The sequence below is a fragment of the Amblyomma americanum genome, chromosome 1 (assembly GCF_052857255.1).
Source record: "Amblyomma americanum isolate KBUSLIRL-KWMA chromosome 1, ASM5285725v1, whole genome shotgun sequence".
NCBI lineage: Eukaryota > Metazoa > Arthropoda > Arachnida > Ixodida > Ixodidae > Amblyomma > Amblyomma americanum.
In genome coordinates, this window is record NC_135497.1 from 238,127,919 (window position 1) to 238,151,288 (window position 23,370).

General features: G+C 44.1%; 2 protein-coding genes across 8 annotated transcripts in view; one reads left to right on the top strand and one right to left on the bottom strand.

Annotated features, from left to right (window-relative positions):
* LOC144114798 (maternal embryonic leucine zipper kinase-like) overlaps window positions 1–19,156 on the bottom strand; it is a 130,872-nt gene extending 111,716 nt beyond the window's left edge. For 3 of the 5 annotated variants that reach the window (XM_077648764.1, XM_077648762.1, XM_077648765.1), the window contains exons 1-7: window positions 18,823–19,026; window positions 18,623–18,708; window positions 18,439–18,555; window positions 11,784–11,927; window positions 6,459–6,527; window positions 3,574–3,666; window positions 998–1,096 (exon numbers count right to left, since the gene is read on the bottom strand). In XM_077648764.1, the coding sequence (XP_077504890.1) occupies window positions 998–1,096; window positions 3,574–3,666; window positions 6,459–6,527; window positions 11,784–11,927; window positions 18,439–18,555; window positions 18,623–18,708; window positions 18,823–18,889 (675 nt within the window). In that variant the 5' untranslated portion in view covers window positions 18,890–19,026. Of the gene's footprint in view, window positions 1–997; window positions 1,097–3,573; window positions 3,667–6,458; window positions 6,528–11,783; window positions 11,928–18,438; window positions 18,556–18,622; window positions 18,709–18,822 lie in introns of all 5 variants that reach the window. The other 2 variants (XM_077648760.1, XM_077648763.1) reach the window with 2 other exon arrangements.
* A 255-nt stretch (window positions 19,157–19,411) lies between these two features.
* LOC144114799 (uncharacterized) overlaps window positions 19,412–23,370 on the top strand; it is a 32,191-nt gene continuing 28,232 nt past the window's right edge. For all 3 annotated transcript variants that reach the window (XM_077648766.1, XM_077648767.1, XM_077648768.1), the window contains exons 1-4: window positions 19,412–19,442; window positions 19,842–19,973; window positions 20,051–20,143; window positions 20,626–20,839. In XM_077648766.1, coding sequence (XP_077504892.1) covers window positions 19,425–19,442; window positions 19,842–19,973; window positions 20,051–20,143; window positions 20,626–20,839 — 457 coding nt within the window. In that variant the 5' untranslated portion in view covers window positions 19,412–19,424. The remainder of the gene's footprint in view (window positions 19,443–19,841; window positions 19,974–20,050; window positions 20,144–20,625; window positions 20,840–23,370) is intronic.

Sequence of the window (23,370 nt, forward strand, 5' to 3'; positions counted from 1 at the left end):
TCTCTGCCAGATTTAGAAACTATGACGTAATGGCTCCTCCTAAATTCTTTCCTTTTGCCATGTTGACACCCAAGAAATACCATCCTACCACTTTGTGATACCAATGAAAACAGGGTGTTGCTGGCTTAGTTCATTTTCGTACTCAATTCTAATGCGCATGTCATTTTTAGACAAAAAGGTGCACGTTAGAACTGAGTAAATATGGTAACAGTATCTGGTTACTACAACGAAGTTTTAGTTCACATCGCCACCCATAATGGGCGCAGTGCACTTTCACACGGTCCATTGTTCAAACAGCAAGCTTCCGTATTAACGAGGCAAAATGCATTGAAAAATTTCCATTTCCCCAGAAGAACAGTATATAATTTGAATTGTCCATATTAACGAGGCATGACTGCAATATTAAAGAGATTTACTAAAAGGCTGGAATCAAATGCAAACACGGGACCATGTGTCCCAAGTTTCCCTAATGACTTGTCGCATAGGGTTGCTTGACTTGTCAGTTTCGCGATCCCCGTCTAGCACCGGCTTGACACTAGCCACCTCTCTTTCATTCTGACGCTCGCCATTTCAACGGGTTGGCCGAGTGGAATGATGCTGCTGTTTTCTCTACTTTTGCTGACCGCGTCCTGAAATTGTTAGTGTCAAGTCAGTGCTAGGCGAGGATGATGAAACTGTGACAAGTCACACTACAGCCACGCATGAGTGGCTAGGAATGAAGCCAAGAACCAAGTGCACATGTCAGCAGCTTACCATGGGTGCTGCTAGATTGCGCAGACTGCATGAAGAGCCACGCAGTCCCATGTTCACATTTCATTCTGGCCCAATCCTACTCAAGACAATGAACAAAGCATGTCAAAAACTAGAAGCGGCTGCAATAAGACTTCTAGCAGCCAGAAAAATGCCAAATGTATTTGCAGCAGAAAGACCGCTTAAAGACGCTTTCTAATGAAAAATAAAAAATAAAGACGCCGTCATCATGATGAAAACAGCTCACCTGAATTTTTCTGTACAGGACTGCTACATTTTCATCATCAAAGGGGAGGCAACCACAAAGTAGTGCATAGAGCAGGACCCCCATACTCCAAATGTCAACCTTAAATAAAGCATAGAAGCAAGTGTGAGTAGACAGAAACAAAGCAATAACAGCACAAAATGGCAGTAAAATAAGATTACTATTTATATAAGAGATGAGAATAGTGAATCAAGACAGCCTTTCAAATTGCAATCAACATGAGCAAACACCAGAAACACCACAAACCTGTGACTCAGGATCTGAAACCTTTACATTAGATTTCACTATGTGATGCCTTATTTTCAATCTGCACACCAGCCAACACCAGCTTATGTTTCCTTTGACATGCAACAGTAATCCTGACAACGTCTCCACACCTTTTACACCCTGTGCCAATTGAACCTCCCAGAAAGGGGGTGCAATAATCAATAAGCTATAGTGCAGCACCACCACCTGTACCCTGGAAGAAGAAATAAAGTGAAAACAGCCTGTGATGAGGTCCGACAAGGGGAGCAACGGTCACCAACTCAAACCTGGAAATAATTAACGGCTTCTGCGGCTTCTTTCACTCCCGCGGTGCAATACGTAGGGTATAAAAAAAGGGCAGTCGGGAGCGATGGGAGGCAGTAGTCCCAGTGCAACATGGAAGCGTTGGCCTTGCCCCTCTCTTCCCAAGCTTGCCGTGGGCCGTCGGAGTCAGCGTTGCAGTACTGGTGCCCACCAGAAGCCCTCACTGATCCGATGGTTCCGGGTCGAGGCAGTGTAGATACCCCTTGCTCGGACCCGCGGACTTAGCACTGCGGCACTGGTTGCACACCGGAAGCCCTCGTTACTTCCACGGCCTCCGATAAGCTCCCCTAATCGTTCAAGGCAGCGTCCCGCTGCGCTATTGTTTTATTCCCCTGCTGTCGGACCCTCAAGCAAGGTGTTGGACTTAATCAACAAACCCCCTGGGTCGGTTCTCTGAATTCTATGACTCTCCGTCGCAAACAAGGGTGCTCCCTGCACTCGCGACAAGGCTAGCGATTGCCGGAGTGAATGGAACAAGAGAGTGAATGAGAAAGTGATTGAATAAACAAAGCAAACAGCCAATGTACATGTTCTATCAAATCATAACACAGGCACAGATGAAAAAATATCATTCCGAGACAAAAAATAAATTGAAAATTTTGGAAATCTTGTTGGCTGAAATACTGGGGTCCTTTGTTGCCACAGTGCGACAAATATTTCTGCCAAAGAAGTACTTCCAGCATGCACCTGAGCACACCAGTATAGTAGCTTAAAAACAAAGCAGCAGAGCTTTCTCAAATGTTCATTGAAGGAAAGTTCCCACTGCGCCTCTGAACACATTAAAGGGACTACGCAATAAAGTAATTGAGATTACTTAAAGCAGACGAGAGAAAGGCATTTCATCACTCGTCACCCCAATGCAAGGATTTTTAAGCTAGCATCAATAACAACGAAGATATAGACGATTAAAAATTATGCTCCTTCTCTCCCCCCTCAACTCGTACACGCGGGGCACCAGAAAGAAATAAAGAAAACAGGTCTGGGACTGGTCCCCGCCTTTGAATACATCAGTTGACGTTCGCTTTGCATCTTCCGGTTGTCGCTCCTAGCCCCCCAGCAGCAGCGTCGGCGGCGTGGCGGCATATCTCCAGTCTCTCTTCTCCTTCCTGGATTGCGGCGCGCGTCGGGTTTCTTTGCTTGTCGTCTGTTGTAGTTAGCAGTAATAAACCCAGACCACGAGGTGTGACTGCTCGCTCTTACGGCCGTGATGGGCATCAAGCCCTATGCGTGCCCACGAAGAGCCGTGCGAGTGGCTCTAGTACTCCCGACAGAAGGAGGCGGCATAGGAAAATTGAAACCATATGCGCGAAGGCAATGCCCTGGCCCGCGCTTGCCCGAGAGGGTCACGAGGCGGCACGAGCAGACGATTTTCACGGCTACCGGAAGTGTGCCCGTGACGTCGTGGCTGCCGTGGCTCCAGCGAATGACAGCGTGTGGTGGCCTGGCGACGTCATGGTACAGTGACGTCTTTCTTCCACGATTTTAGTTCCATAATCGGTCACTACGAGCACACCAATCGGCCTGCGAATTTTAAAAAACACGTTTTTTTTTTAATTTATAATAAATTGCCGGCTCAGTTCCGAAGACTTATGCTTGATGTGAATGCTCATTAGTATCATTTCTAAACATAGAAAACATTTACAAGCGACTTTGAATTCTTTGCATAGTCCCTTTAAGCATCCCAGCCATGACACTTTGGACTTGGCATGTGTGCACAGTTGTTTCAGGCCATGAACCTCTTGACAACACTGTATTCTCTGTTGACAACAACTGTATTCTCTGAGACTGACATTTCTTCCAAAAGTGGCTGCTAATGAATTGTGTGCATTGTCTGCCAATGCCAAACAGCGAGCACATTCACTTTCAGAGTATGCAGAAGAGAACTTGCAAAAAAAATAGAACGTGTTGAGATGCAGCAACACAAACAGCAAAAAAGAGAAGGAAAGGGAACAAAGTGCCGAATGCAACTAACAAATGGACCCTCTTACCATGGATCCAATGTACTCTACCCCTGTGACCAATTCAGGGGCAGCATACGCAGGGCTTCCACAGCACGTCTCCAAGCTTGTGGTCATCCCTCCCTGGACAAACAAAAGAGTGCATGTGGTACTCTTTACTCATTAAAGCTCAGAACACGTCGCTACACCTAAAAAAATATAATGCACATGACAACAAGCCATTTTGATGAACAAGCTCACCTTTCAGTTTAATCGATGCTTTATTGCCGAAATGCTGCCAGATAAGTCATTAAGCAAACAGACAAATAAAGCAGCAAAGACACACAATTACTCAAATATGAATCACATTTGTACATGTGTAGCTGTCTTTTCCACTGTCTCTGTCCGTGCAGTCAGTTGTCCATTATGCAAAACCAGCTTGCTCCACTAAGTATTCTGACAACATGCTATGTTTTGAGAAATGCACCCATGTGAGCAGACCAGAATAACCTGGCCCTTATATTAGTATCTTTCATGTGAGACATTGCCACAATGCCTAGTGATTAAGAGACTTTTAATCTACCGAGTGAACTGGCTTCATCACTTTTGCTTGCACTGACTGCTGTGCAGAGGAGCCTCTCACAAGTGAGAACTTCGGTCACCCCCCAAACCGCAGATCCATGGAAACCATAACACAGCTGCCAACCATTCAAGGATATATGTTGCATCACAGCGTGATGTGTACATTGGTTAAGAAATCTTCTAAAGTAATAGAACTCTGTATTGTCATCTCATTAGTAAAAATTTTAAGGAGGATAGACATCAAATTTTGGTTGCGTGTTTTCTTCTTTGTAATGATGAGTGAGACATTACTATACATGGAGAATACGTGTAGCATTCACCTGCGACCTCTGCATAATTTCTATTTGAATTTCTTCTCTAATGAGTTTCGGCTTCAGCTTCAAACGTCGAGCAACAGCCATGATGCCGAAGGTTATTGAAGGCTGCGAGAGGCATGAAAAAAATTGAGATATAACCGCTGCTTCTTCGCTGTGATTCCAGCTCTTGAGGCTGGCTGGCTTTAGCATTGTAGTGAATTAAAACGACAAAGCAGCAATTATATCACTTTTTTATTTTTTTCATGCCATTGCTCAGCTGTTGAAACTGAGACATTTGAAAGAAGGAACTATAAATTATTAAGGCAGTTGTATGCGAATATTAAATTGTGTGCGTATTAAAAACAGTTTTATGACTACTTTCACAAAATTTCATCTGTATGGCTCCATGAAACTGCTAATATATATTTTTTTCTATGACTCTTGCAAAAGGGCCGCAGATCAAGATATCTGTATTTTTTTCACAAAGCACAGATATTGTTTTCTAATTTTTTTATGAAGTAGTGTCCTTTGACATATTAGAGTGAGGAGAAACTTTTATACAAAACATTAAAATTCACAAATTTGAAAAACAGAAGTAGTCTACCTGCACTATGATCCTAGGAGTGCAACAAAACAAACAGGGTAAAAATAGACAAAAGAATCGTGAAGAAATCTGCTCTGCAAAGTGAGTATCTAAGCAGAAAATTGTAATGTAAAATAACGCCTACTGTTTGAACGCTTCCCCACAATGCACAGCCGCCATGCTTCACACAATTTGCCTGGAGCACTTCCCGGCCAATTTCAGCAATGAAACTTCGGGACAGCAGAAAAAAAAAACGAAGCATGCAAGTGGATACAACAATTTTCAAAAAATCTACTCTTTGGCCATTTTTGAATGTCTCAAAGCCACGTCCCCCCATCAAGTTTGCATAGGTTTGTAGCTATAAACAGCACTTTATCAATCTTATTTAGCACGATAAATATAGACAGTGATTAGAATTTTTACTACCTGATAATAGTGCACTGAAACGATCAAGCAAGCAAGCAAGCAAGCAAGCAAGCAAGCAAGCAAGCAAGCAAACAAACAAACAAACAAACAAGTGAGAGTGTTCTGACAAGAGTTAAGATACACATCCATGGCATGGTAGGAAGCCTTCTGACATGTCAACAGTGATGTTCCATTCAGGGAATTTTCACTTTTTGAAGAAGTGAGAGGTAAAATTTGGCAAAAATGAAATTTTTATGAATTCTTAGAGAATTTTAAAAACCGCAATTGTCTCACTTTTTTTTTAAACTGATAAAGTTTTCAAGCTGCTGCAGAGAAACATGGCCTGAAATGCAGAATTTTGGGCCTAATTGAGGCAATTTCCAGTTACGGCATGAAACATCACTGCATGTCAAATCCAGCAGAGTATCAGTTTAACATCAAATCAGCCTGAAACGTTCCTGAAACTTATTTCTTGACTACCAATTGAAAAATAACCTCATGGTGGAACTGTACTATACTGTGATGTTACTGCAGGCCCTACCCAAAATAAGCAGGGCCATTCAAACAAGCTTTAAGATGTAAAGGCAGGCTACCGTAACTTTTTCCTAACAAGCCAGGAAACAGAGTGAATTAGAAACTCTGGAAGTGTGAAACGAGAACAACAAAGAGTAACACGGCAAAATAAACAATGCTGATACAGCGATGTGGTTCTGGCTGCCTGTTCTGAAACTGGCTAGATGGAAAGATTCCGAGGCAGGAATCTGCCTGAACCAGTGGACTGACACAAGAAGTTAAGTGAAAATGAATCAGACAGAGTTGTAGCTCAAGCTACAACTGAAAAATACAGTTGGGGTACAGGGCGAAGTCAGACTATTATAGTAGTAGTATAGCCGGTTTGTATACCGACACCTCAGGGAAGAAAGGACAAGGTGAGCTTTTCCTCACAACAAGAAAAAAAAGAAGTCACCGCTAAGTGCAGGCATATAATAAACCATGCTTTGGGAGACAAAAAAAAAAAATAGGAGATGCCAAACTTGGCTCAGCCCAAACACTACACATAGGATTTTTACCTTAGGCTTTGCACATAGGCCAAAATCAATGAGCTTCAGGTTGTGGTTCTCATCCAAAAGGAGGTTTTCCTGCACACAAAAAGATTGTGATAGCCAGCATGCAGCTATGCAACAAATATAATCACAAAAGAGGACACTTTGAGACTGGGCAGTAAGCTGCACCATAGGAATATTATTGCATCAAGAATAACAGAGTATTAAACATGCTTAACTCAGACATTTTGTCCTTACAATAAATCTGTGGAAGTGTCCTTATAATGTTGTAAAAGCACCAGCTAGCCAAGTAGTGTGCCTGAACTTTAGCTTGTTTACACAAGTTTCTTCTGTGAACCCAGCAAAGAGTGCAAAACTTGAAGTGTCCACGGCAAAAGTATGTATTATGAATATCTTCCACCTGAAAATGCTACCATACTAGCCATGCATGTCCAAGCCCGTACATATGCACTTGCTATCAGCATGAATGAGGGCTTTAAAATCTTGTGCTTCTCTAGCATTGTTTGCACTTCCTTCAGAGCATAGAAAAAAACCTGCAGAACAAAGTCACCTTTTTGAAAGCTGCAACATTTGTGGTTTTTTCTCAGACTCAACAACTTCCCGACTGAAACATTTTGCCAAGCTCATATAGTGTGAAAGGTGATTTATTAATTCTGCCTATTTCATTATATCAGATTGAGTAAAAAATGCTGCTTTCTCTATGCTAATGCCAAGAACACTGCTCTAGTTTTATTTCAGAAATATGTGCCAATTTTTTATAGTTTGGGCACCCTGTAAGCTGCGTGTGTGTATGGTATGCACATGTGGTCATGCTCACTTAAGAATGGCAACGGTATTCCCATGACAATTTTTCGTTTTGGGTGGAACTTGTGACATAATAATCAACCAACACAAAGCCTCTATCACTTGTCATTTTCATAAGAGCAATTCTGCAACTGACTTTTTTTATGAACGCTTTATATTTTGCGGTTGCACCTCAATGCTGCAATCTGAGATTAATATACAGAATTTCACACAAGAAGAGAAAGAGAATGTATTTGGAAGATGGCCACAGCTTTTCCAGAATATGGCCCCCAGCATTATAAATCACATCTTTGTTCAAGCCAGCTACACAGGACTCCTGAAACCAAGAAAGCTCAACATTTACAGCATGTTAAAGGCAACCAATGTACACCATTTCATTCAGCAGTGTGCTGAATGTATGCAAGATGACAAAGAGAAGAGACAGACCTATATGCCTGTACCAAAGTAGGCTTACAGGCTAGCGTAATCATTAGTTTAGTTTATGGGGTTTAATGTCCCAAGGCGACTGAGGCTATGAGGGACGCCGTAGTCGTAGTGAAGTGCTCTGGAAATTTCGACCACCTGGGCTTCTTTACTGTGCACTGAAATCGCACAGTACACGAGTCTCTAGAATTTCGCCATCAAAATTCGACCGCTGCGATCAGGATCGAACCCACGTCAGTCAGGTCAGCAGCAGAGCACCGTAACCACTGTGCCACCGTGGCAGCCCGCTAGTGCGATGATGCTTGGCTATGCATGTAGCAAGACTTATTGAGGTGTGTTTGAATAAGGAGACATGCAAAGTTTGAAATAGGCAATGCTCTGGTGCCCACTTGCATGTAAGTGGCAAGAAAGCTGCTCCAATAAGCATCAATTCTGATTCCTTATATATTTTGATACAATGTGGAACTGTGATGCTGATTACACGCTATCCTTTGATGTATTTTTCAAAGCTTTATAACACTGGCCCAATATTTTCTACTGTCCTTGAACGCTTTCAACTGTGAGTGCATGCACAACAGCATGTTTGCAGGTACAATCAAAACCACTCCTGGTAAAATCCCCAAAAGGGTCAGTATCCTGAAATAGATAAATACTATATAAATTTTAAAACATGCAAAATGTAGAAACTATGTTGTCATGAAATGAGAGCCTCTGAATGTGCATTTTAGTAGGTATAGACATGCCAAAAGAGGCGACACATTGGATTGCCTAGATATCATTGGTGTCGTAGTGAAAGTTTTTTGTAGGGCTTATTATTCATGAACAGCAGAATACCTGCAATATTTTTCAAAATAAGGCTGTTTAAGCTGTGTTACAACAAAATCACAACTACTGGAGGTTGTGTAAAGCATTTTTGAGATTCTGCAATCATGGAAATTTGATTATTTGTACAATACAAGTTGATCTGTTTTCCAAAGTAAGGTTTTTTTAACGCAACGGCGTTAGAAGCACCGTTAACCAGAAAATCCGGTGTTGGCGTTGTGAGCGAAAAGTCTTGGGCATGGCTCTGGCAGGTGGTCCCCATGTGACCTTTCGGCGTAATCACAACCTGCCCACCCGACAGTCAGCAAACTGCCCTCTGTGGCAGATGGCAGGCAGTTAAATTAATGATTACTCACTCGTCGGGAAGAGCAACATGAACCATTGAAGGCCCACAGCAGGGAGCCCCTGCCATCGCAGGGCAGAAGCGCATCGCTTAACTGCTGCACCACTGCGCCAGGAGGGGTATGAGGACTCCCAGGGTTATATGTGTACACGCACGCACACACACACATATGCATGCACACACAACACACACGCACGCACACGCGCACACACACACATATACCAGGTGTCCCAGCTAAAAGTAATCAAGCTTTTAAAAAACACGCAATGTACTAGCCACGTGAGACCAACTGCGGGTTGTTTATAGAGTCGCGTGACCTAGTCTGCAGTATTTTTTCGTTCTTCGAAGTTAATTAGCTGAGTCTAATTAGCTAACTTTTTAATTATTGAATTGGGGAACAAAGTGTCAATGTAAAAGTTGTAGATCGTATCAAAAAATCGCTAGTAGTGCTGTTTCCGTCAAGGTACGATTTACGCAGCTTTACTTATTGCCTTAAAAAAAGGCTATCACGTGACCAGCTGCTGGGTCACATCTCTGCCCCAATGTGCACGCAAAGCTCATAGGGGAGAGCACTTCAGTAAAAATAAATTTTAAGAGGCGTCTTGGGGTGTTTAAATGGCAAAATTGTCATGTAGACACTTTCTTTTATTGTGCGAGGTAGTGTTTAAGGCAAGAAAAAAGCTACTTTACGTTAATAGTATCTTGGTGCAAACGTTGCAGTCAAGTGTTTTCCAAAGTGATCTACAATTTTTCTATTGAGACTTTGTTCCCCAAGGTAATAATTATAACGTTAGCTAATTAGGCTTAACTAATTAGTTAACTTTGAAGAACGAAAAAAAAAACTGCATACTAGGTCATGCGACTCTAAACAACTCTCAGTTGGTCTCACGCGGATAGGACATTCTGTGTTTTTAAAAAGCTCAGTTACTTTTAGCTGGGATACCTGGTATATTAAGCAGAAAAGGGGAGGGAGATCAGGGGCTTATTATACATATGAGAGAAGCCAACAGCCACAGAAACCAAGAAGCATAGGGGAGTTTTTTTTTAATATGTGTTGTTGATCATTGGAAATTATTAATGAATATTTTATCACTTAAAGATAATTGATTAAGAAAGCAGAAGAAAAAACAACCACATGCTGCAGGTGGCAACCGCATCCACAACCTCCGAATTACACATCCGGTGCTTTACCAACTAAGCTACAGCGACGGCTGCCAGGTCTTTGGCTTTCGGGGGGTATTTAAGTTTTACGTGTGACCTAACCTTGAGAGAGTTCACCAGTGCCACCTAATCAATTTAATCACTTGTCTTTAAGAGATAAAATATTCATTAATAATATAACCTCCAATGATCAAAACCACATATAAAAAAAATTCCCTATGCTCCTTGGTTTCTGTGGCTGCTGGCTTTAATTGTGTGCGTGCGTGCGTGCGTGCGTGCGTGCGTGCGTGCGTGCGTGCGTGCGTGCGTGCGTGCGTGCGTGCGTGCGTGCGTGCGTGCGTGCGTGCGTGCGTGCGTGCGTGCGTGCGTGCGTGCGTGCGTGCGTGCGTGCGTGCGTGCGTGCGTGCGTGCGTGCGTGCGTGCGTGCGTGCGTGCGTGCGTGCGTGCGTGCGTGCGTGCGTGCGTGCGTGCGTGCGTGCGTGCGTGCGTGCGTGTGTGTGTGTGTGTGTGTGTGTGTGTGTGTGTGTGTGTGTGTGTGTGTGTGTGTGTGTGTGTGTGTGTGTGTGTGTGTGTGTGTGTGTGGCTTTTAACACCCCAAAGCAACTCAGGCTTTGAAGGGCGCCGCAGATAATTTCGACAACCTGGCGATCTTTAACGTGCAGTGACATCGCACAGCACATGGGCCTCTAGCATTACACCTCCATCGAAATGTGACCGTCGCGGTCAGGATCGAACCTGCCTCTTTCAGGTCAGCAGCCGAGCACCATATCTGAGCACTGAGCCACGACGGCGGTCGATCTATGAATATAAAGAAGAACATGACCTTCTCTACACATGAGAAATAACCCATTACACTATCACGTCACACCCTTAAGGCAGAGCTTAAGTGTCCCTCCACTGAAGTGCAACCTCCGCAGCAGGGATTGAATCCGTGTCTTTTGGGTGAGCAGCTGAGCACCATAACCACTGAGAGCCACCACGGCGGCTTCTAAGTTTGAATGTTCACTTCGAAACATGGTTCTCTGAACATTATACATAGTGGCCAAACATATTCGCTCTGACTAGACCAAAACTGTGCAGTATATCTGCTGGATGTACACGGACACTTTATCCTAAGATGAACTGTCTCGGCAGCACTGGCTGCTCCAGTGTTGACGCATGAACATTTGAGGCCAAAGTGCCTTTGTCACTTCAAATAGTATTCAACATAGGCATTAAGTTCAATGATAACACAGTGGAAAGCAATAATCACAGCCCAGAAAACAGAAAGGCTATTGCATAAGACTTCTCATGGGAATTACTACGATGAAACATTTCAGATATCAAAGCTTTGGATTCAATACACAAAACTGCACTTGCTATGCAAGCTGGCAATGCCATCAGGCACAACTCCGGCCACTGAGCCCAGTGCCATTCCATGCAAATCACGGCCAATCCTTGGAAGGAAAAAAGTGGCTCGTGAGTGGATTGTGATGCAGTAGTCTGCATCACAAGCCACTAAACAGTAGTACATCAATGGCCAAGACAGTACCCACTAAGAGAATAGACTAACCAGAAGAGAGTAAATGGAATCACAATTACAAAAGACCCAGAGTAGGGGACAAACATGTTTTTCTCTTATAGTACCATCTGCAGCACCTGGCAGCAGTGTGCAGTTCAGCAAATTGGTGATTTGAGAACATAAAGAAGAAACAGTTCACAAAAACAGGACTCAAGAAGCGGTGAGCGACACAACACAGTACCAATTTGCTCAGGGCTCCACTTGGGGAAACACTCACCGGTTTGAGATCTCTGTGTGCATATCCTTGGCAATGAATGTAGGCCACTGCAGATACTATCTGTCGAAAGAAGTGCCTAGCCTCCTCCTCACTCAGCCGTTCCTTTTCCACGATGTAGTCAAAAAGTTCACCACCAGGACAGTACTAGATGAGGAAACAATATGTGCTATTTGTGAAAAGATGACTGCAGTGATTGATTTAATGCACACAACAAATAGATGCACCGACCATACCAATTTGGTTCCATTCCCACCCCCACCTTTGTGTACCCATGATAATCACACAGGGGCTTGCATGTTCTCGGATCAAAAGCAATACTGATCATAAAATGCACACAGACACCACATTATGTTATTTCAGAAAATTGTACAAATAAACAGCACTAAAAATTCAAATTAGGTACGAATAGTAGCGCACTAGCTAACAGAACGCCGTCGTTCCTCCACTTCTTTTCAGAAATGTACACTTGATGTACCAGCTGTTTCACATGTAGAGGAAAAAATTAGCTGTGGTTTAACCACTGTTGAACTTAATCATAGAGTGAAAGCTCTCGTGTATTGGAGTGGCTTGGCGTCTGTAACGTTGAATGTGTTCCAGACAACTACCAGCGTCGGAGCTCGTCGAAGCGACTGCATCTTCATTACCGTCCATGTTGCTGCCGTCTGTGGCGAGAGCACCGTCAGTAGGTGCCTTTTCAGCGCACCGATTCACGTCATGCTAAGTCACATGACTTACACTGCCCTATACTGTATATGACATTATCCATACATTTCGTTCAAGGTCAAGCTGTAGCTATACGTTGCTACAGCAACATACATAAAAATTCATTAATTACAGCAATTAATTTGTCAAATTAGTGTTACTTAATTAGGCTAATTCCTCTTTCTAATGATGCATTACATGTAGCCATTATGTTTACTACTAATTATGCTCATTACTATACTACGACATTATCATGGTTAATCACACTAAGTTAGTACACACCTATATACTATCTTAATCTGGCAATCCAGCGGAACTACGCCATGGCGCAGAGCGGAGCTTGGCATAGCGACCACCTGTTTCTAGATGCGAATCAGGTTGCTAGGGGTGCCGTTGCTAACCACTGGCAACATGCAGCGAAACTTGGTTCAGACTAGCGTAGTAGAGCAAAATACGCTGCCGCAAAACGCTGTTACAAACAGCTGTGGAGAATCGGCGGTAAAGGCATATGTGCAATAATCATGGCCGGCTGCTCTTTCCGTGAATGTGCCTGGTGATGGCCATTCTTCATAGACCTGGCAGCACTTTGCAAAGTGTGGCAGTCACATGCTCTCAGTTTCCCTTTAAGTGTGAAACAGCCTGTACCTTAACACTGAGTTGTCAGTGCTATTATCAAGCTATTTATTACTTCTGCTGCTCACAGTATCCCATAATCTTGGAGCAATTGTATCCTTTCCTTGTTTTGTTCATGCAGCTAGAGGACTGGGTTGGTATTCTATGAACTGCTAATTAATAATTTTTTGTTTGCTGTTGTCATTATGCTGTAATAATATTTATGTGCCCTTTCTGCTTGGACCACACAAGGCCTGCAGTATTGTATAAATAAATAAACAAACAAACAATAAATAAATAGTATCATGCTCAGTTCCAATTTTATTTCGAAAAAAAAAAAAAAAGAGGACAGCAAGGGGGAGGATGGAGGAATGTGTACAGGGTCAAGCAAAAATTATGTTTAAAGTGAGTAAGATTTTAATGCAAAACCATTACTACTCCCGTTACGAGAAAAGCCAGTGGTGTGTGTTAGTATGTTAAAGTGTGCACTCGCAGATGTGTACAGAAAATCTCAGCAATGGCAAGAAAAATAGGATGATGTCATCAAGCGGCCATGGGGCACACACAGCAAGCCAAGCACTACCATTTCAGAAAACCCTACACATGTCGTTCTTCTATTTATACTCCCCACTGGCTGACCTCAATGTGGCACCAGTTTTTCTGACTACACTCGTACCAAAATTTTGAGCAACCGTTTGTTGTACAGTGCTCCGGGCAGTGTCATACGATTTGTTGTTGCATATAGCTTACATGTACTAGTCAAGTTGGAAGCTAGCTTGCGACAGGGATTCAAACCGACGACATATGCACTTTCAATGGCAATCCTTCCCAAACTCTTTACCTTCTCCCTTAAGGCACAGTTGAGGTGTCCGCCATGATGTGAGACAGTTACTGTGCCATTTCCTTTACCCAAAAAACAATTTTCATATCAAAATTGTGACACAACCGTGTTGCACACCATTGCGGGTGGTGTCATATGATCTCTCGTTGCATATATCATATGTCTCTTAGTCAGGTTGGAGGCTAGGTATTTGAAACGAGTGTTTCATTCAGACCTTTGTGGACTCGGCGCCTGTAGAATCGGCATTCGGAGGTGTGTCTTCATATCACTTTTTAGAGCGCAACCTACATCAAGGTCGAATGCTCATAATGACACACTCATGTTTTCACCTTCACAGCACGTAAAGTCTTAACTGCCCTCTGAATTTTTATAGGCAGCCAGTATTCAAGCCACACTGACTGCCATTTTGGTGTACAGGTAGCATGAAAAAAGGTGCCGTGCACATGTTTAATCTGCTTATCACTGCTTGCTCTTGCCTACACATTTGAAGTTTTGTGCTGTACACCAAAATGATGCCAATCACTTCTTTTGCAAGCTTCCTATACTGTTATAATCACTATGAGGACATTCAGGGTTGTTGCTATACAAGACTCCGAACATATTTCAGCTCCTTTAATTTTTTTTGGCGTTTTGGTGAATACGCAGTTGTCATGAAATTTTTTCCATTCCAAATGACCACCGCAGCTAAGAAATAAACACGCAAGTTGATGCTCAGCAACAAAGTGCCGTAACCACTATTGCAAATTTGGCAGTGTAACTTGTTGAAATAATCAGTTGCATGTATGTCATAGCAACTAAAGAAAAGAGTAAAGAAAGGATCCTTCATATTCAGGTTCTCACTAAACAACATCACATGCATCTGTATGCCATGATGAACATGTGCGATGGCGATGACACATGGGGTTCAACCCCCTGAAGCTGCATGTGGGCTACGAGATGCAGCAGTGGAGGGCTCTGGACTAAATTAGACCAGCTGTACTGACATCGTACAGCACACAGGCTCATTTGAATTCTACCGCAATTGAAATGTGACTGCAACAACTGAGCTTCAGCCCTGTGACCCTGGGCTGAGCATCCAAACTCCACAGCCCCTGAGCCACCTTAACGGATGAAGCATATCTGTGTGTGCATGTGTGTGTGAGCGTGAAAACCTTTTCATGCTTTCTCCCATGACAGTAGATACCAAGCCTCTTGCTTCCCATGGCACCTTTGTCATTTGGACACTAAGCTAACAACACTGCTAAAACATCTGAGCTTGAAGCCACCTCATTTAACATGACTCCCATGTTATAACTTAACTGAAACATGTCTTCACAATGACAGCAGCGACCATGAATAGTTTCTGTTTGGCACGACATATACAAAATATAAAATCTGCAGTGGCAATGGTGCTGTTATTGTGTGCAATTTCTTATCTGTTGGCAAAATGGACAAGGTGGAAGGCTATACCCATGCCACATGGGAAAATTCAATGTCATTAAGTGCTTACTGCTTTAAGTTTTAATGGCATTTGCATGGTGCCACACGCGTAAATTTAATGGTATTAGCTTCACTGCCATTCACGACCTACTGAACTTGCCACAACTCATTTGCCCGAGCCACACTCCATATGCAGAAAAGCGTGCAACATTGTTAGTAGCAACTTCCTAACCAGTGGCAAAGAGTTAATTCGTAACCTTCAGTCAGATGCAGCATCTCTACTGTATTTTTGATGTGAAGGACACCATTTTTTCCGGCATTTCCGAGAGATACTCTCCCTACCACTATGCGCTCCCGCCTTCACATGGACCCTGTCCCTCCTCACATGAATGAGTCACAGACCCCCCCGCTATTAGGCCCATCTTTGCAGTCTTTGTAAGCAATATTGACCAAGACACCAGGGCCATGTATGTGAATTTGGCTTTGTATGCACTGCCCCATAGATATGCCTGTGCTGCTCTCAACCATGCCAACACCCCATATCTTGGAGCGTCCTTCATGACACCGGACCCGGCGACTGCAGAAGCCATTGCTATAACCATCACCATCAAAATGAGTGACATCCAACACAACGGCTCCCACATTTTTACAGACTCCCAAGCCGCCTGCAGAGCCTATACGAGTGGTCATGTCCCTCGCACGGCTCTCTGCATTCTGGGTGGCCACCTTCAACATGATCATGTCATAACCTGGGTCCCAGGACATGCAGGTCGCGATAGCAATATTAGAGCCGATGCCCTAGCTCGAGATTATACCTACCAAGTAGGGCACAGTGACTACCCTCTACCCACTATCAACTCATTTTTCCACCCGTGTAGAGACCCTCCGCCTAAACAGGCATCTCTACCCCCCCCACACAAGCAACTTTCTCCAACGGACTCCTACCACCTAAGATGCATCCAAACACTCACTTCCCCAATCTCTACCACCTACACTGCATTCACCAAACATTATATGCAGACACATGTTCCTAATGTGGTTATATTCCCATATTCACACACATTACAGAGGCATGCAGAGCGAAACCCAACCACTGTGAAAGCTGCACAACGCGGCACTGGAGCAGTGGGAGGTGACACTGTCTAGTGGCATCCTGAAAGACCAGGAGGCACTAGGCACTATCGCCAAAGCATCGGCGGAAGCTACTGGAGTCCTGGACTGAGGACCCCACCCACAGTCTTCTTTCACACAATAAATGTTTACACAATAAATGTTTACTCTCTCTCAGCTTGTATGCTAACACGAGTTTATGGCTGCCATTTCAGCTTGTCAAACAAGAACAGCGGCATTGTCTGCAAAATATTTCTATATTCATTTGAACAACAATGCCGAGATATTGTGTTTGTTAGCATTGTTTACATTCTGAAAATTTTTTTGATTGCCATGCACGTGTTATCGTCATCCTGACTTTCATACAATGACATTAAATCTGGATGTGTAGCACCAACTCCAAAAATAATGGCATTAACAAACTTAAAACCGTAAGCATTTACTGCCATTTCTTGTGCGCATGTGGCACGGGTATATGAAAGTCCAAACCAATACCTCCAGGCCAACGACCAGCGACCTGCGACCAACAGACCTTTTCACGATTACAACCGCAGTGGTTTTTGGACTATGATGAATGTGTGAGAGATTTTTACTGCAGATCTCCTCCGTTTTATGAGCAGGAGGCTTTCGACCTTTTTGCAGAAAGGTCTATTGGTAGGGTGCTGCCAGCGCCACCAAGCAGCCAACAAATCACCCGAACCCCTCCCCATCTTGTGCCCTCGCAAGTGCACAGCACTTCTGAAATGAAATTTGGCTTGAAACAAAGAGCCTTTGCATTTGGCAGTGTCCATGATCCTGACTTGCACAAATATCACCTTGAACTGTATTGTAACCTAAATGGTACAACCTCATGCCCTGCCCCACCCAGTAACTCTAGTGGTTTCCCAGTAACCTGGCCCACTGCTACCAAATGATTGACCCCTACTCCCCATACAACCTTCTGAATTGTTTGCAGTTTGCTGCAACCAATGTTGAGTTATTGCCAACTTGCAAAATTCTGCAAGCTGTCTTCTCTGCCAAGAGTCTTTTTCAAATAAAAACTCTCACTGACAGACTGCACTACACTTGCATTGCACACAAAAGGTGAGTGTGTGAGAAACAATGCTTCCATTACAATCTCTGAAACTCATGAAGCGAAACTTGTGCCCAGTTTACTTGTTTTATAAAAAAAAAAAGATAAAGGCAGGTGCTGATAACTTGAAAGGGCCCTGATTGAAAACCACCGCGCCCTTTCAACAGCTGGTTTGAGTAGATTAAGGAGCCACCTCCCCCATTTCATAAAAAAAAAAACGTGTGCAAAAGTGCCGCCGGTGACTGACTTTTTGGTTAGAAAACGCCGTCGTGGAGATGTGGAAGGCGGCTTGTTTGTTTGTGGTATTTAGCTTGTAACAGAGCTGAACTGTAACGTAGGGGTCCTGAAGCGACACACGGGCTACGAGGGACGTGTAGTGGAAGGCTCCGATTTATATAACAACCCGGGATCCATTATCGTGCGCTTACAGCACAGCATACGGGCATTTTTGTATTGCGCCTCCATCAAAATGCGGCCGCCATCGAATCCGCGACCTTGGGGTCGGCAGCCGAACGCCAAGGCCACTGAGCCAGCGCGGCGGGTTTTCGCTTGCAATAGATGATGAACAAAGCTTGAGCTGTTTACAATTTCTCTCAGCAGTTTTGATTCACGCACATCACACACAAACGAGAGAACGCCTTGACTATGTGTACTGTATCACCACCTCCCTTTACACACCAGCACTGCAATGCAATGCAATTATGCACTGATTAGCTTGAAATTTTTATTAATATCTTAGCTGTGCTTACTAAAAGCACGATGCATGGCTGCAGCAGGAAGTGCCTTAACTACGAAGTGGTTCAGCTGCACAGAATATGTTCATTATCGCTAAGCTCTTTTCTCTAACCCCATATTTCCTCCCTTGGTCAACGCAGTCGGAATTTTATTCGTAGCCTTACCTCAAGGACAAGATATATCTTGGTGTCTGTCTCGATCACTTGGTACAGTTTGCAGATGTTTTGATGGCTGAGATCTTTCAATGCAGTGATTTCCAGCTTCACTCGAGGCAAGTCTTCCTGCACAGAGGCAAGGGAACACGCTTTAGTCCTCAAAGAACACTGTTGCATTTTAAAAGTTACTTACCCCAAGAGAACGTTTGTCCATTATCTTAACAGCAACTTTCTCGCCCGTCAGAATGTGGATGGCAAGCTTCACTTTGGCAAAACCACCTGAAATGCATGCGCGTGTGCAGACATTTGGCAAGATCACATACCTGCGCGTACGTTAAAGCTCACAAGCCAATTCAGCCTTAACAAAAGTAAGAGACGCCATAAGTCATGTACCTGTTCCTATAGTCTCGAGCAGAATATACTGCTCATCCAAATCATCAACAGACGGCTTTTCTGGCATGGCTGTACGGATCAAAGCCCTCCAAGAATCGACTCGATGACAGCGGTTAGCGCAAATCTTCTTGGACGAACGGTGAAGCGATAAATGCTAGCTTTTAACGTAGAAAATTGCACAGAAACAAATTACAGCATTCAGATTAAGCCTCATGAAGCTAAGAAGAGCAGGCGAAGAAAATATTTTTAAACTGCTGCGGCAACATAAGGACAACGAGTTTAAAATGATTCAAAATAATACGCCTTCAAGGAACGGAAATTACATAACATCAACGTCCTACAATCGGATGTACACCTAGTGGATACAGCAAAAACCACTTCTTTTTTTTTCTCAAATGTAAAATAAAAACAATTTTTATTGTATTGCGCATAAAATAAATATTGAAGTGACAGTTTTTTTGGTTTTAACAGCGTGGTTTAGCGTTGCTTAAAGTGATAAATAAAGGCTCGCGGGTGCGCGTCACAACGACCTTGTTTTGTCATTGGTTTTCAACATCTCGCATGGCATTCTGGGGCAGACTCAGGCAACTCAGGCGAGTGTCATGGCGGCCGTAGCTGGGGTTTGGCACTTCTTCTTTTTCCCTTTGTATTGAACCGTATAGCTTGCGCGTGGCTCGTGCAGCATTGGTGACGTAAAATGTGAAGACAATCTTCTGCTCTTAACAAGTATTCTATGTGTGATTGTTTATGTCATGTTAGTAAACAAGCTTAGGTAACGTGCTCGGAGCGCTACATCGCCATTTTGTCCTACCTGTCTTTTGAAAACAAAGTATTGCTTGCGGTCGCGTGCAAGCTGTCGTCAATAACATCAGTGATCTTTAGTTCTGTTATAGTTACAAATGGCCGGAATTTGAATGTCTGAGTACAAAAGCGGACGTTGTAATTATCGGGAATGTTCGTCTTTAGTTAATATCGTGGACTTTCCTGCTTCATCTTTTTTTTTTTTTGTGTCCACCCAGACATCGGGCCTAAAGTCATTCGAGTCCAGCAGTACCACTGCAAAACCCGCGGTGGATGATGACGACGACGAACTGGAGGCGTTGCGAACAGCTGCTCTGATGTCCATGAAGGCTAGAGAAAAACACAAACCGGTTAGTATCTCGACTCATGCGAGACTTATGCGATGCTGTTTTTCATTTTAACGCAGAAATCCTGTTTCAAATTTCAGAATTCGTTAAATTCCGAACCGCGCGAGCGGCCTGGTGCATATTCAAGCTACAGCCGCTACCACCATTCCAACCAGAGAGCCATGCCAGGAAAGGTAAGCGCTGAACGCCCAAAACACGGTGGATTACGTACTTGTTTGAAGCTAAAATGTTTTTACGCTTTCCCGAAGATATCCAGCCTACAACGTTTGTATTCTAGCGCACGGAATTTTGCAAGATCGCGACGTGTTTATGAAGGTATGCTTACGATATCGCGTCAGTGATGTTTCCCGCGATTATTGTAGACTTCAGTGTGTGTGGTGTGCTGATGACTTCCGTTGTTTCCGTAAGTACAATCACTAGTAATCGTGTTAACGCGAGGAAGTGTGCCGCGTGGTCACAGTTCGAAATTGAAACTACAGCTCGTAAAGCCTGACAAAACTGCCTCGCGACAAGCACATAAGTTGGGCAGTTGACAACCTAGTTTTGGTAGGCCGCTTCCATTTGTGTGAGGAATAAGGAGATTGGAGTGTAGGGGGCTGTCCATGTTGTCTGGTGTTAACACTGGTAATACTTCTGTGATTGAACAAACTTGCAGCCCCTGTTCAGCTGGAGCCAGCACACTCGCCCGAACCTGATAGTGATCCAGCCGGTGCCCTTGGAAGGAAGTGAGGCAGCACCACCATCCAACAGAGCCTCCATCCAAACTGCACAACCCTCGTCGAAGCTGCTGCTTCCACAAGACCGGTGGTGTCCTCAGCAGGGTCAGGATAGCCCAGCTTCAGCTAGCAGTGGTCCATCTAAGCGCAGGGGTAGGCAGTTTGTGGTTTTGCCGATTCATTGGTTATGCTGACTGATCGGTGCAATGCATATTCCATCAGTGCTGTGCAGGTGCCATTGTCAGGCACTGTGTGGTACCTTGCAGTACATTTTGTGCATGCATGTGGGCACTTGGAATGGTGCATCATACATTTTCTTGTGTGTAATGGCATTTGTGAGTTTATTGTGAGAGTGATAAAGCACACTCAAAAGATATATTGTAACATAGGCAGGACAAAAAGACAAGGAATAGTGTTTGTAAACGCCTCTGAACATCGTTCCTTGTCATTTCTTCCTGTTGTGCTTACATTTTTTGAGTAGTGGGAGATTTCTTTACTTTTCATGGCAGCCATCACTCTAATGGTATGCAGGGGAGATCTGGGCATACAAGTACCTGGGCTAAGCACTGCTTGCTGCAGAGGTTTAATATATATGTGTGTGTGTGTGTGGCCTTGTGGTAGAGCATCTGCCTCGCATTCGAGAAGTGCTGGGTTCGATCCCCAGTGCCGCCGGGTACCCACCGGTTTTTTAATTGGTACAAGATTTCCCCCGGCCTGGTGTTCGGCTTTACTTAGGTGAGATGCTTGGGTAAAGGGTGTTGCACCAAACCGTTGCATTGACAGGTCAGTGATTTGTTCTGCCGTCAAGCAACCCTAAATCTGCCTATGTGGTAGAAGCCCACTTGTATGTGTGTGTGTTTGTGTGTGTGGGTGCGTGCGTGCACCGGGTGTCTCAGCTAATTTGAGCCAAGGATTAAAAAATAAATTTTAGAGGCATGCGAGTGAAACCAGTTGCATATTGGTGACAACCATCTTGCGCACCACTGGCAATCTTTTGTTTTGCGGTTAATAGTTCAATTAAGTTTGATTATCCAAATTGCATTTGAAGAGTTGTAGCACTTTCAGAAAACGTCATTCTATTATATACAATAAGGAAATCCTCACGTGTCTTTTTTTCCCAGCTCCAAAGAAAGCCCGCGAAATACAAAAATAAATCGTGCGACTAACACATTCGTGCGCCACGATCGTGCTGCTCTCAAGCGTGCTTTCAGCAAACGAAATCACCTGCAGCCTTGACTTCGTTTGCTCAAACCACGCTTGAGAGCAGCATGATCGTGGTGCGCGAATGCGTTAGTCACAGATTATTTTTGTATTTTGCTGGCTTTATATTCACACACACATACACACACATACTGCATGTTCTGTATTTATCTGTCCGGGTTGTAAAGAATTCTTCCTGCCCAAACTACTGGCCTATTTGAACCACTGACTACAAGGCACAGTAGCCGATGGGTAATTCGGACTTGTGGGATATTTCGGACTCCAAATATTTGATTTTTTGGACTAATTTCAGTCGCCTGCGGGCCAAAATTGGCCATTCTGTCGGCTTTTCGCAGCCGCTAAAGGCGCCATCTTGGTTTGAGGTGGATTTACGCTGCAGTTGGATTGGCTTGACATACTTTCGGTATCTCATTGTTACCAGTAGAGGTCCATGCGATCTCTGACACTTCGAGGTGGCAGCCGGATTGTCATTGCCGTCAACTTGCTTTTGTTGCTGACGTTGTTGCGGGCAGTTATCGCTTGTCCCATACGTTGAATATTGGTTGCTGGGGGAAGGAAATTGTGCAGGAGCTATCTCACATCTCGCCGGGAAGGGATAAAGGAGGGACTGAGAGAAGAAAGGAAGAAAGAGGGGCCATAATAGAGGGCTCCGGAATAATTTCGACCACCTGGGGATCTTAAACGTGCACTCACATCGCACAGCACACGGGCGCCTTTGGGTTTCGCCTCCATCGAAACGCGGCCACCGTGGTCGGGTTCCAACCCGGGTACTCTGGATCAGTAGCCGAGTGCTCTAACCACTGAGCCACCGCAGCGGGTCTCATACGTTCGCCGTTTGCCATTTCATCACTTGGGTTTCTCTGACTGCGTCGATCGAGTGACGCTCTGTCTTCACGAAGTTACATCTGTTCGCCGTTTTGTGATTTCGTCCGGCGGTTCCACCGCTTTGAGCGAAAAGTGCCTTATCTTTGTGTGTGTTTGACGAGCGGTATGGTGCACACTCGTGTTGTGGACAACATGGCCCCGCCAGGCCAGTCAAAGAATCGTGGGAAGTATTCCAACTAAATGCCGTGACCTTGCTGTCTAGCGTGTACAGTGAAAGCACAACTTTGGCGCAAATACAGGTGCAAATTGTCGCCAGCAAGAGAAATTTTCCGTGTGGTAAAATCAGTGACATTTTTAAGCCGATTTCATCTCAATAAAGTGATTTTTTTCGGACTGTTCGATTATTCGGACCATTTTTCGTGTCCCTTCGAGTCTGAAAAATCGGTTGGCTACTGTAGCTTGATTGTAGTCTGCGTTGTTCGGTAATTTAACGTCTGAAATTTCTTGGATTGTTTGGAATCAGCAAAAACTGCAGTCGGCTGCAGCAGAATTATTGTTGCAGCGAAGGGAGCAGTCTATTTATCAGGCTGCTTCATCTGGAGAACTGTGAGACTCTCCCCAGCTTCGAGCAGCTCTCC